Source organism: Hibiscus syriacus, unplaced genomic scaffold (assembly GCF_006381635.1).
Source record: "Hibiscus syriacus cultivar Baekdansim isolate YM2019G1 unplaced genomic scaffold, ASM638163v2 tig00110328_pilon, whole genome shotgun sequence".
In the NCBI taxonomy this organism is placed as follows: Eukaryota; Viridiplantae; Streptophyta; class Magnoliopsida; order Malvales; family Malvaceae; genus Hibiscus; species Hibiscus syriacus.
This window is the reverse complement of record NW_024062685.1, coordinates 4,780,277-4,790,323: the sequence shown is the minus strand read 5'-3', so window position 1 is coordinate 4,790,323 and position 10,047 is coordinate 4,780,277. Positions and strand designations below refer to the sequence as shown.

The following is a 10,047-nucleotide window of genomic DNA, read 5'->3' as shown; positions in this document are numbered from 1 at the left end:
AGAATTTTTCGCTAAAAATATATATCTAATGATTTCATCATTATACTTTTAGGTGTCTACCGTTATATTTTTTATTTTTTATTTATTTTTTAATAATAAAAATATTATTTTTTTTAAAAAAATAAAAAAACAAACCACCCACATCGTCCCTCTCCATCCCATCCCCCACCTCTGACGACGACGAAGGTCACCATTGACTGTTTTTGTTCAGAGCAGAGCGAAGAACTCAATGGTAATGATCGTATAACATATAACCAAGTGTAGTAATCGGAATCATTAAAAAACAACGAATGAAAACTTAAAAAATCAACAACCCTTCTCGACGATCAACACAATTTCAAAGTAGTTGTGGGATTGAGTTTTGATCGATCAATGCGAGACAATTTTGATGATATCAACGGTGATTATTAGGAACCAACAATGACCGATCGACAACAAAAATTTAAGTTTTTTTAATTATAATATTATTTTTTAAAATATTTTTTGAAATTTTATATGCGCATGTCAAATAACGGTCAAATTTAACGACTGTTATAGTCCACACCTAAAAGTGTAACATTGAAAACGATAAACACCTATTTTTAGTGAAAAATTCTTTAGATACCAAAAAATCAATTTAAGGTATAATTTAAGCACCTAAAAGTGTATTAAGCCTTAAAAATCAAAAAATATAAAAGCAGACACACACCTATTTTTAACGAAAAATCTTTAAATACCAAAAGTTAATTTGAGGTATAGTTTAGAAACCTAAAAATTTACCAAGTTGCTTTCCTCTACCAAATAATCACCAAAGAATCTAAAAACACCTCTTAAAATCATTTTTCAAAATTACTTTTCCGTATTATTTTTTAAAGCAATGTCAAACAGTTACCTTTGGACCCTCTTTAGTTTGAGTGTCTACTTACTAAGGGCTACAATTTCTTTCCCCTGATGTTATTACTTCAACTTGCTGCTGATGACTGCCGTAGATTGGATATGCTCCATAGGCAGTCGCTGCAGCAGTATACATGCCCGGGCCATGGTACGGTGGCAAACCGTATACGTAACCATCATAGACTTGCCCTCCATAATAAGCTCCACCCCACTGGTTACAATAATCGCCTTTAAACTGCATTGTACAAGATTATAGATTAAATATGATTTATCTACTAAAAAACGGGAAGATTATATCTAAAGGTATTTTCATTTTGGAATATGTCATCCGAGAAACCCTACTTTCCAGTTACAGCTTTAATAAATGATTCAAGGGAGATTAAAAGGGAATACGGATACAACAAGAGACCTGCTTATTTGCCGGATTGCGACCCCAGGAAAGTCGCACCGTTTGCTTGCCAATTACCATCCCGTTCAACTCTTGCAATGCCTCCTCAGCATTATTCCTGTTAACAAGTTGTATCTTAAAAATAGCAACCTATTATAGGCCAAGGCTTAAACAGAGCCATATAGATTTTACCTGCTGGCAAATTGTACAAACCCACATCCTATTCCAAGAGGTATTTTAACAGAGACAATTTCACCATACTGAGAGAAAGGTTGCCGGAGATCTTCCTCAGAGGCACTTGGGTCAAGCCCTCCAACAAATATCTAAAATAAATTTGATTAGTAAATGGTGATTCTCCTAGAAGTTAAAGCTGTAACAAGAACTGAAAACTTACAGTTGTGTTCGAAGATTCTCCATCAGATTGAGTTGAAGCACCATTCGATGCATAGCCACCTTCCAAGAACAGAGAAAGGAATAGCGTCAAGTAAAATCCTAAAAGGCTTTAAAGTTCAAATAGTGACAAGTAGTTTTTCCAAGAGAGTTCAATTCTGCCTATAAAACCAGGTAAATAAGCATCTAAATTTGGCAAAGATCACAGGACTCACGTTCCTTTAACAATGCCAATCATGCAACGCTACATTTACAAAAGCCGCTATTAAGACACTCTATTAACAAAACAAAAAAATAGAATTTTATTAGCACGTTGTATCAAAGGGGAATGCTGGGGGAAGAGCGAAGTTAACTAATGTAGAACTGCAGAGGACCCTCAAATAGGAAAAAGAAATCATTTAGATGAAAAAAGTACAAGTAAACTGGTGTAGAGAATTATCACTTTTGCAATAAACATGAAACCTCATAAAATTTTAAGAAATTAGAGGTATCAATGCTTATAAGCTTTAAGTAAATGCAAGTTTAATGATCAAAAACCTTGAGAAGAATATTGTTGTTGCTGATACCCAGAGGATTTCTTTGGAGTTGCAGCACCAATGCGCATAGGCCTGCTTGAACAATATACTCCGTTCATTTCACTCATGGCTTGTGACCTCTCAGTATCATCCCCAAACCTCACAAAACCATAGCCTTTTGATCGACCAGTATTAGAATCGACTACAACTTTTGCGGTTTTAACAGAAGGATATTTGTTAGCAAAAGTTTCATGCAATAGGCTATCAGTAACATCAGCGGCTAAATCTCCTACAAAGATGGAAAGATCAGGGCCATTTTCTGTCCGTTTCTCTCCTGTACTAAAAGTTGCCCAGTTCAGACGGAAAGGATGATCCGTATTAGGCATCAAAATGCCACTATAATTTTGAAGAACCTTCTCTGCTGTTGCATGCGAAAAAAATTGCACAAATCCATATCCTTCTGATAGTCCAGTCTGCTTATTGCGAATGACCTTAATCGATGCAATCTGCTCAAATAAATACCAAATTGTCAACACAAAACTTACTCAAATTTCTATTTTTCTTTAAGAATTCTTTCTGAAGTACATGTCATACTTGGAATGAATTTATGCAGAATCTATGAGTGAACCTTACATTCTAGCTTGAATTAAACTTTCACCTCAACCTTTATACAGATCCAGAATCATGTAAAAACAAAATCTTTTCTAAACAGTTTTTTCCTTTGACAATCGACACTATATTCTTGGTAACAGTAATCTTTAAGGTTAGCAATTAAAGAAAAATTCCATAAACTAAATTATGATTAGCATATTGATTGTCAATGGAGATACATTTAATCTGAAAATTGTACGAACAAGTGAACTTATAGCATCCCTACATGAATAAAGAAGATTCAAGCACATTAATTAATGATCCGTACTAACGATATCGAATTATCAATAACAGAAAGTGTCATAAAAGCAGAAAATGACAATGTAACAGCTCTGAAAACATCGGAATTTTAATTAAATATGAATCATAGGAAATTAACCAATTAAAAATAAAGCATCTAATCTAAATGTTTTATGAAGTTTTGTACAACCTCGCCGGTGGCAGCGAAACAGCTGTGAAGATAGTTCTCGTCCATAAAATGATGCAAATCACCAACCCAAACGGTTTTGTTCTCACCGCCACCTTCGGATCCCTGCTGCGCGTTGTCAAGGCGGTGGTGATAACGCGTGCAGTGTTGGGATGGAAGTGGCAGCGGTTGCATCATTTGATACTGCATAAACATTTCTGCGGCCGGATACTGCATTGCCACCCACTGCGGCTGCGGTTGTTGAGACTGCTGTTCCTGCGACGGTTGCGAATCCGAACCACCGTTTTGCAGCATCCTTATCTTTTATTACTATAACTGCTATAATTTGATTCTTCCTCTCAAGAAAATATAAATAATTTAAAAATATTTGATTATTTATTAGAATTGAATCTGAGTTACACTTTCTTTATTGAGAAAGAAAGAAAGAAAGAAAGGAAATGTTGAATCTTGAATCCGAGTATTTTCAGGGAAGTGAGAGGAAAGCGCGGCTAGGGTGTAAACAGAGGATTTAATCAAACGCAGTATTGGTTTAACCGTTAGATAAGATTGCCAATGGTTTGATCTCAACCGTTAATTTTGACGAAACGACGCGAGATCGATTTCATGCCTCTCTCTCACCTCAATCCGCCGCCAGCCTGCCAGCGACATGCATAATTTTTTATATCTTTTTTAAGTAAACAAAAAAACGAGAAAAAAACTTGGATTAAACATTAATTAACCCCTAAATAAATCAATTTTTTTTAATGAAGTCCCTCTAGGTCTCTACTTATATCCAGATAAAGCATTATCTTTTAAATTACGTCGGATTAAATGGTGCAATTTCATGTGAGTAGTATTTACAATAAGGGTAAAGTACACAAATGGTCTCTAGACTATAAGGTGTTACTTTATTGAGTCATTCAGTCATTCGACTATTAAAAGTTATAAAATTATATTCCATTATATGACATTGTGTTTTTGAGTTCTCTAACTATTAAAAATTTCAAAATGGTCATTCGACTATTCATATGTTTCAAACTCGTCATTTTTTAACGAAAAATAACATCCTATAATTGAATGACAATTTTTGATTAATTTGGAATAAGTACAAAACAATGTTTGTTTAAAAATAACTCTCAACCATTTGACATTGAATGCTCACTCTTCTAGTATTTGCTCGATCTCAAGACTTCAAGGAATGAATTGTGTCGCTTAGTTCGTGCCACTGTAATATCTTATAAAATGAGAGAAATATGCATTTTACGGAGTACTTATTAATAGTTTATAGTCCTATGTATCAGCTGTAGTAATTGCATAAACTTCATCATCGGATGGATTAAAAAAAGCTACAAATGATTAGATAGGCCGTTATTTCAAACAGCGGATATTATATTATATTAGAGGATACTAATTCTTAGAAGTAGGGATGGCAACGGGCCGGGTTCGGGTCGGGTATTGGTCCCCCCGTCCCCGTCCCCGTTTAAAAAACCCATACTCGTCCCCACTTAAAAAACCGCGGGGATTTAAACGGGGATCCCCATCGGGTAATCGGGTAAAACCGCGGGGAAACGGGTATCCCCGTTTAGCATAAACGGTTATTTAAACGGGTAATTTAATACTTCCAAATTGTATCAAATTAAAATAATTTAACATTTCAGTAAATTTAAAATAAGTTAAACGGAATCGAAACACAAACCAAAATTGGATGAGTAGTATATTACATGGAGCTAATTAATAGAATTTTCTTATGTGATTTCAGGAATCTTATAGTAAACTAATGAAAGAATTATTGGGAAATTAAAGGCAGATAATAATAAACTCAAATCAAAATATAAAAACAAAGGGAAATGTAGTCTTAATATGAAGAAAACCAAACTGAAATAACAAAGAGCACTTCGCTATTGTGACCCCAAATGATTGAAATAAAATTAACATAAAGCATGATAAATGTGAATCACTCCTCCGACTCAGACTCGACATTCTAGAGCCACTCAATGAAGGGCTTGACGCCACCACCGTCATCAAACAATTGTGACCCCCAATTGCTACAATTAGACAAAAAATTATAAGTCACCAAAATTTATATAAAAAATTTAATGATATCACGTATAACTTGTATATCAATTTAGTACCTCGTCACCATCATTATGATCATATTCGATGCTTTTACAATATGCTTCGGACTCTTGTGAACAAGTTGTTGTATTTATTAATTTATATAACATATCATATCAACAATACAATTGAAAAAAAAATAAACTTATAAGTAAAAGAAATGATTGATTACCTCTTATTTCGTTTATTAACCAACTTTGGGCACACATTAGCGCTTCCAACGTCTTTGGATGAAGACGACTCCGATGAGGACTCACCAATCTACCACTTGTACTAAAGGCAGACTCAGACGCAACAGTGGATATTGGAATTGCTAATATGTCTCGGGCAATTTTTTGTAATGTTGGATACTTGAAACCATTTGTTTTCCACCAAGACAAAATATCAAGCTCTGAATTTTGTGTCCTTACTTTCTCTTGAAGATAATGATCAAGCTCTGACATGATACCTACAATAATAATTTTATACATTTAAAACATAAATAAAACAATCAAAAGATAAATAAAACAAACTCATATAGTGATACCTGTATGATTATCATCTTCAATGAATGTAAAATAGTCGTTGAAAAACCCCCCCTCCACCTGAACGTCCATGTCACTAGTGTTGCGACTTGAATCAACATCCCGATTCTGTGAACTTTCATAATTACAAGTTTCATAATCTTGAAACAAACGAGACACAAGCACCTTTAGTTTTACAATTTCAACATCAGACTTTTCAAAACCATAAATCTTCGGGAAAGCATACTCCATCATTTTGAACTTGTATCTTGGATCTAATACAACTGCAACTCCCATAACTCCATGTATAATTGACCAGTATTTATCAATCTTAACAAGCATCCTCTCCCCCATTGCTTTTATCACTTCATCTCGATCTTCACTCCACTTACTTAATGCAATTCTTATCTCACATATGGATGGGAAAAATACATTAGCTGTAGGATACTTGGTACCCGAAAACATCAAAGTCACCTTATAAAACAGTTGCAATTTTCCACAAATACTTGAAGCTAACTCCCAATCTCTATCTGTAGGTAAACTTCTATATTGTGCTTCTCGTTGCTTTAAACGTTTGAAAACATCCTTGTACACTATAGCAACACTCAACATCAAATATGTCGAGTTCCAACGTGTTTTACAATCAAGAGACAATTTTTTTGAGCAATCAATTGTCAAGTGACGAGCCGCTTCTTCAAACTTTTCTATTCTTTTTTGTGTTGCGCTCCAAAAATAAACACTATCCCTAATTCTCTCAATTCCATCCCCAATAACAGATAAACCATCTTGAACTATCAAGTTCAAGATGTGTGCACAACATCTCATATGAAATAATTCTCCTCCTAAAATCAACGAGTTCAAAGACAACTTGTCTAATAATAAATGAATCATCAGATCATTTGTGCTACAATTATCAACTGTAACTGTTGATATTTTTCTATCAATGTTCCAATCACATAGAGATTCATACAACACATCAGCAAGAACTTCAGCAGTATGAGGACAAGGCACGTATATAAACCTAGTAAATAAGTAATTAGAATCAATTTAGTTCTTATATTTAGTACCTAGCTAGCAAAGGTAAGTTTAAAGTACCTCATTATTCGGCTTTGCATCTCCCAATTATCATCGATCAAATGCGATGTGATTGACATGAAACCTTTTTTTTGATTACTTGATGTCCACATATCTGTCGTAATGGCAATCTTGCTTCGATTCTTCTCCAATAGACTGAAATAAATACAACATACAAATTAGAAACCAAATAAATACAAGATACAAATTAGAAACTGATTAAACAAATAAACATACCGCATTGTTTTTTCTTTCTCGAAGTCATAAATCTTGAGAATATCATTTTTTAAGGTATTCCTAGATGGAACCTTAAATAAAGGTTGAAGACCAACCACAAACTTTCGAAATCCATGATGTTCCACCATTACAAGTGGATATTCATGCACTATTACCATCTCTGCAAGATCTTTTCTTGATTTTTCGGGGTCAAAATTTAAGCATGATATTTTTGTTTGTCCATCCGTTGTTTTTTGCCCCATCCCAATCACTTGTTGACGTATATCTCTACAAGTTCGCCTTGGACAACTCTTGAAATGATCATGCAAGTGTCGTGTCCCATTCTTACTATTTGCTCCTAATTTTTTCTTGCAATAACGACACTCTGCCTTATCCTCACCGTTAACATTCACCTTCTCAAAGTGATTCCATACAACTGAAGTAAGTTTTCGCTTTTTACTATTTGTACCAACATTGCTATCATCGATTTGTGTTTGTTCTTCTTCTATCGGTGAAATGGATGGGCCTTGGTTATTTCGCATCGGAGATGATTGAGTCATGTTATTGCTTTCAACTTGTGATTGTGCTTGTGCTTGTGCCCATTCTTTAGAATTATCATCTATGGAACGCTGACCTTCCATTACTGCTATGAAACAACCTTCATTAAGAAAAGTGCAAGTGCATATACCTCACTGTAAAAGATAATTCATTGCAAATAAATAGAGTAAAATAAGTATTTGCTTCCAATAAGATAAGGTAAGCTGCTGTTGATGCACTATTAATTATATCAAAGCATACATGACCAATGCATTTAAATGTCAAAATCCTCCCATATAGGTGTGAGCATGGCATAACTGTATGATAAATCAATCTGAAAACAGCATCATATCTGCCACATGCAACGTTCGACAAAACAAAATACCAGTATTACAAGATATATGCAACATCACGGTACCAAAAGTGATGATAGAAGGGTGAGTTCACTTGCCATAAGGTTAGCCAAGGCTAATAATCAAACCTTGAGACGTATGATAAGAACGGAAAGAGAGTTCCCTTAGCAGCCACCCAGTTAGTAAGCTAGTTGTGGAAGATAAAAAAATATTGCAATGTTACATAGACCGGTTCTATGCGACAAAATTGATTCAATGGTCAAAAGGAAAACAACTCAACTAGTTCGATACTTGCATGAATTAATTCACAATTCAATTCGTACAGAGTTATTATATGACTACAAATGATGCAGTTTCTGCACTACTATATCTATTGATAATTAGTTAATATCACTAACAATGGTCACAAATATGAAAACAGTTTGAAAGTCAGTATGTTATTGCAACCAAGGCATCAATCAAGGCCTGATATCTCGGATTCTCGGTCCCTGATATGGATACAACTCTAGTTTAAACTGAATCAACTTAGCCTGAAGACGTCAGAGTCTAACAACTGAAGTCTTAAAAACAAAATTTGAACTCAACAAAAACAAAGAAGAAGAAGAAGAAGCTTTACAGGCTTTGTTACATGATTATTCCTAGCAATAATTATGTTTTTGCTTTGCAGACTTTCCTTTCATTAATTAGAAACTTGAAAATTCAAATGATTAAATACTCACGGATCCTTAGCTACATAATCAGCAGAGCATGCAAAACATAATTTTTAGAATATTCAAAAAACACTTGCACTTTTTCAGTGAGATTTATCATTAAACCCAGATGCATTCTGGCTAGCCGCATAAGAGCTGTTTCTTAATGGAAATTATCATAAGAAGGGAAAATTGATAATAACTTGCTGTAAAATCACCTCAAAAGAAGGGAAGAAAGGCAGATCACAATCTCAAATCCGTCTGAAAAACGGGACAAGAAAACAAAACAAAAAAGAATTGAATTATCCTATAAAAAAAAGAAAAGATATCTTGAATTGGGCTATCAAAACAGTAATGAATAAGAAAATTTGAGAGGAGAAAACGCATCATAAACAAACGGCAGAGTGAAACCCTAAAGAAAAAAGATCTTGAGAAAATATGAAATACAAAGAAAAGGGTTATGATGCTGAGAGCCTTACTGCCTTAGCGGGTCCGTAGACTTCATCTTATTGGGCTATTTGAGTTTGAAACAAATTAAGTATGAATACCCGGGTATCGGGTCGGGTATCGGGCCGGGTAATCGGGTAATCGGGGCGGGGATTACTAAACCCGTCCCCGTCCCCGTCCCCGTTTAAAAAATTAGGTTTTTCCCCGTCCCCGTCCCCGTTTATCATCCCCGAACCCGCCCCATTTAATTCGGTTTTCGGGTTTTCTCGTCGGGTTCGGTTTTTTTTGCCATCCCTACTTAGAAGGAGCAAATAGTTATAATATGATAAAATCTAGTTTTTATGATTACGGGTGAGTCCCTTGTGACCCCCGCCGGGACTGTGACCGGAAGTTGTGGGGCGGAAGGCATTGGTAATATTGGCAGCGTTGACGGCATTGCCACCGACGGATCCATCACTGTTTAAGTGGTTCACTTTCTGATCATCAGCTTTCAGAGCCCGGGTTCCCCCAGAGAATGGGACTCCATAAGCAAACAAGAGCACAACGAGAAGGGCAGCAGCGGGAATAAGGTTGGGTTTCGCCATTTGGAGGAGGATGAGATGAGATGGGTTTTGAGGTTTTGGTTCGGCTGGGAATTTATAGGGCTCAGAAGCCGACATTTTGGTTGGCAAACTCAGTGTTGTTGGTTATTATGGTTTGAGAGGACATGTTGGGTCTCTTTTTGGTTGAAATCAATGTCTACTGTTTTCTGCATCACGAATACTGCTCCCCGTTCTTTTCATATATTTGAATTGTTAGAGATGAGGTCTGGCGGAAACTTGCTATCACTCACACTTTTATCATATGCTTTTTGGGGTTTCCATTAATAAATGTAATCGCCGTAAAAAGTC

General features: G+C 35.3%; 1 protein-coding gene across 1 annotated transcript; it reads right to left on the bottom strand.

Annotated features, from left to right (window-relative positions):
• Window positions 1-867: 867 nt before the first annotated feature.
• On the bottom strand, window positions 868-3,578 carry LOC120118721 (polyadenylate-binding protein RBP47-like). Its single transcript, XM_039138722.1, has 6 exons — window positions 3,248-3,578; window positions 2,189-2,672; window positions 1,656-1,714; window positions 1,454-1,584; window positions 1,283-1,379; window positions 868-1,108 (listed from the first exon to the last, which is right to left on the bottom strand). Exons 1-6 carry the CDS (start codon window positions 3,536-3,538, stop codon window positions 905-907), a joined length of 1,266 nt encoding a protein of 421 aa, XP_038994653.1. The 5' UTR covers window positions 3,539-3,578; the 3' UTR covers window positions 868-904.
• Window positions 3,579-10,047: the final 6,469 nt, after the last annotated feature.

Coding starts and splice junctions, on each gene's coding strand:
- LOC120118721 (XM_039138722.1), bottom strand. CDS start 3,538: ATGCTGCAAAACGGTGGTTCGGATTCGCAACCGTCGCAGGAACAGCAG. Junction 1,715..2,188: donor ACAACAATATTCTTCTCAAG/GTTTTTGATCAT, acceptor TGTTCTTGGAAG/GTGGCTATGCATCGAATGGT. Junction 1,380..1,453: donor TTTGTACAATTTGCCAGCAG/GTAAAATCTATA, acceptor ACTTGTTAACAG/GAATAATGCTGAGGAGGCAT.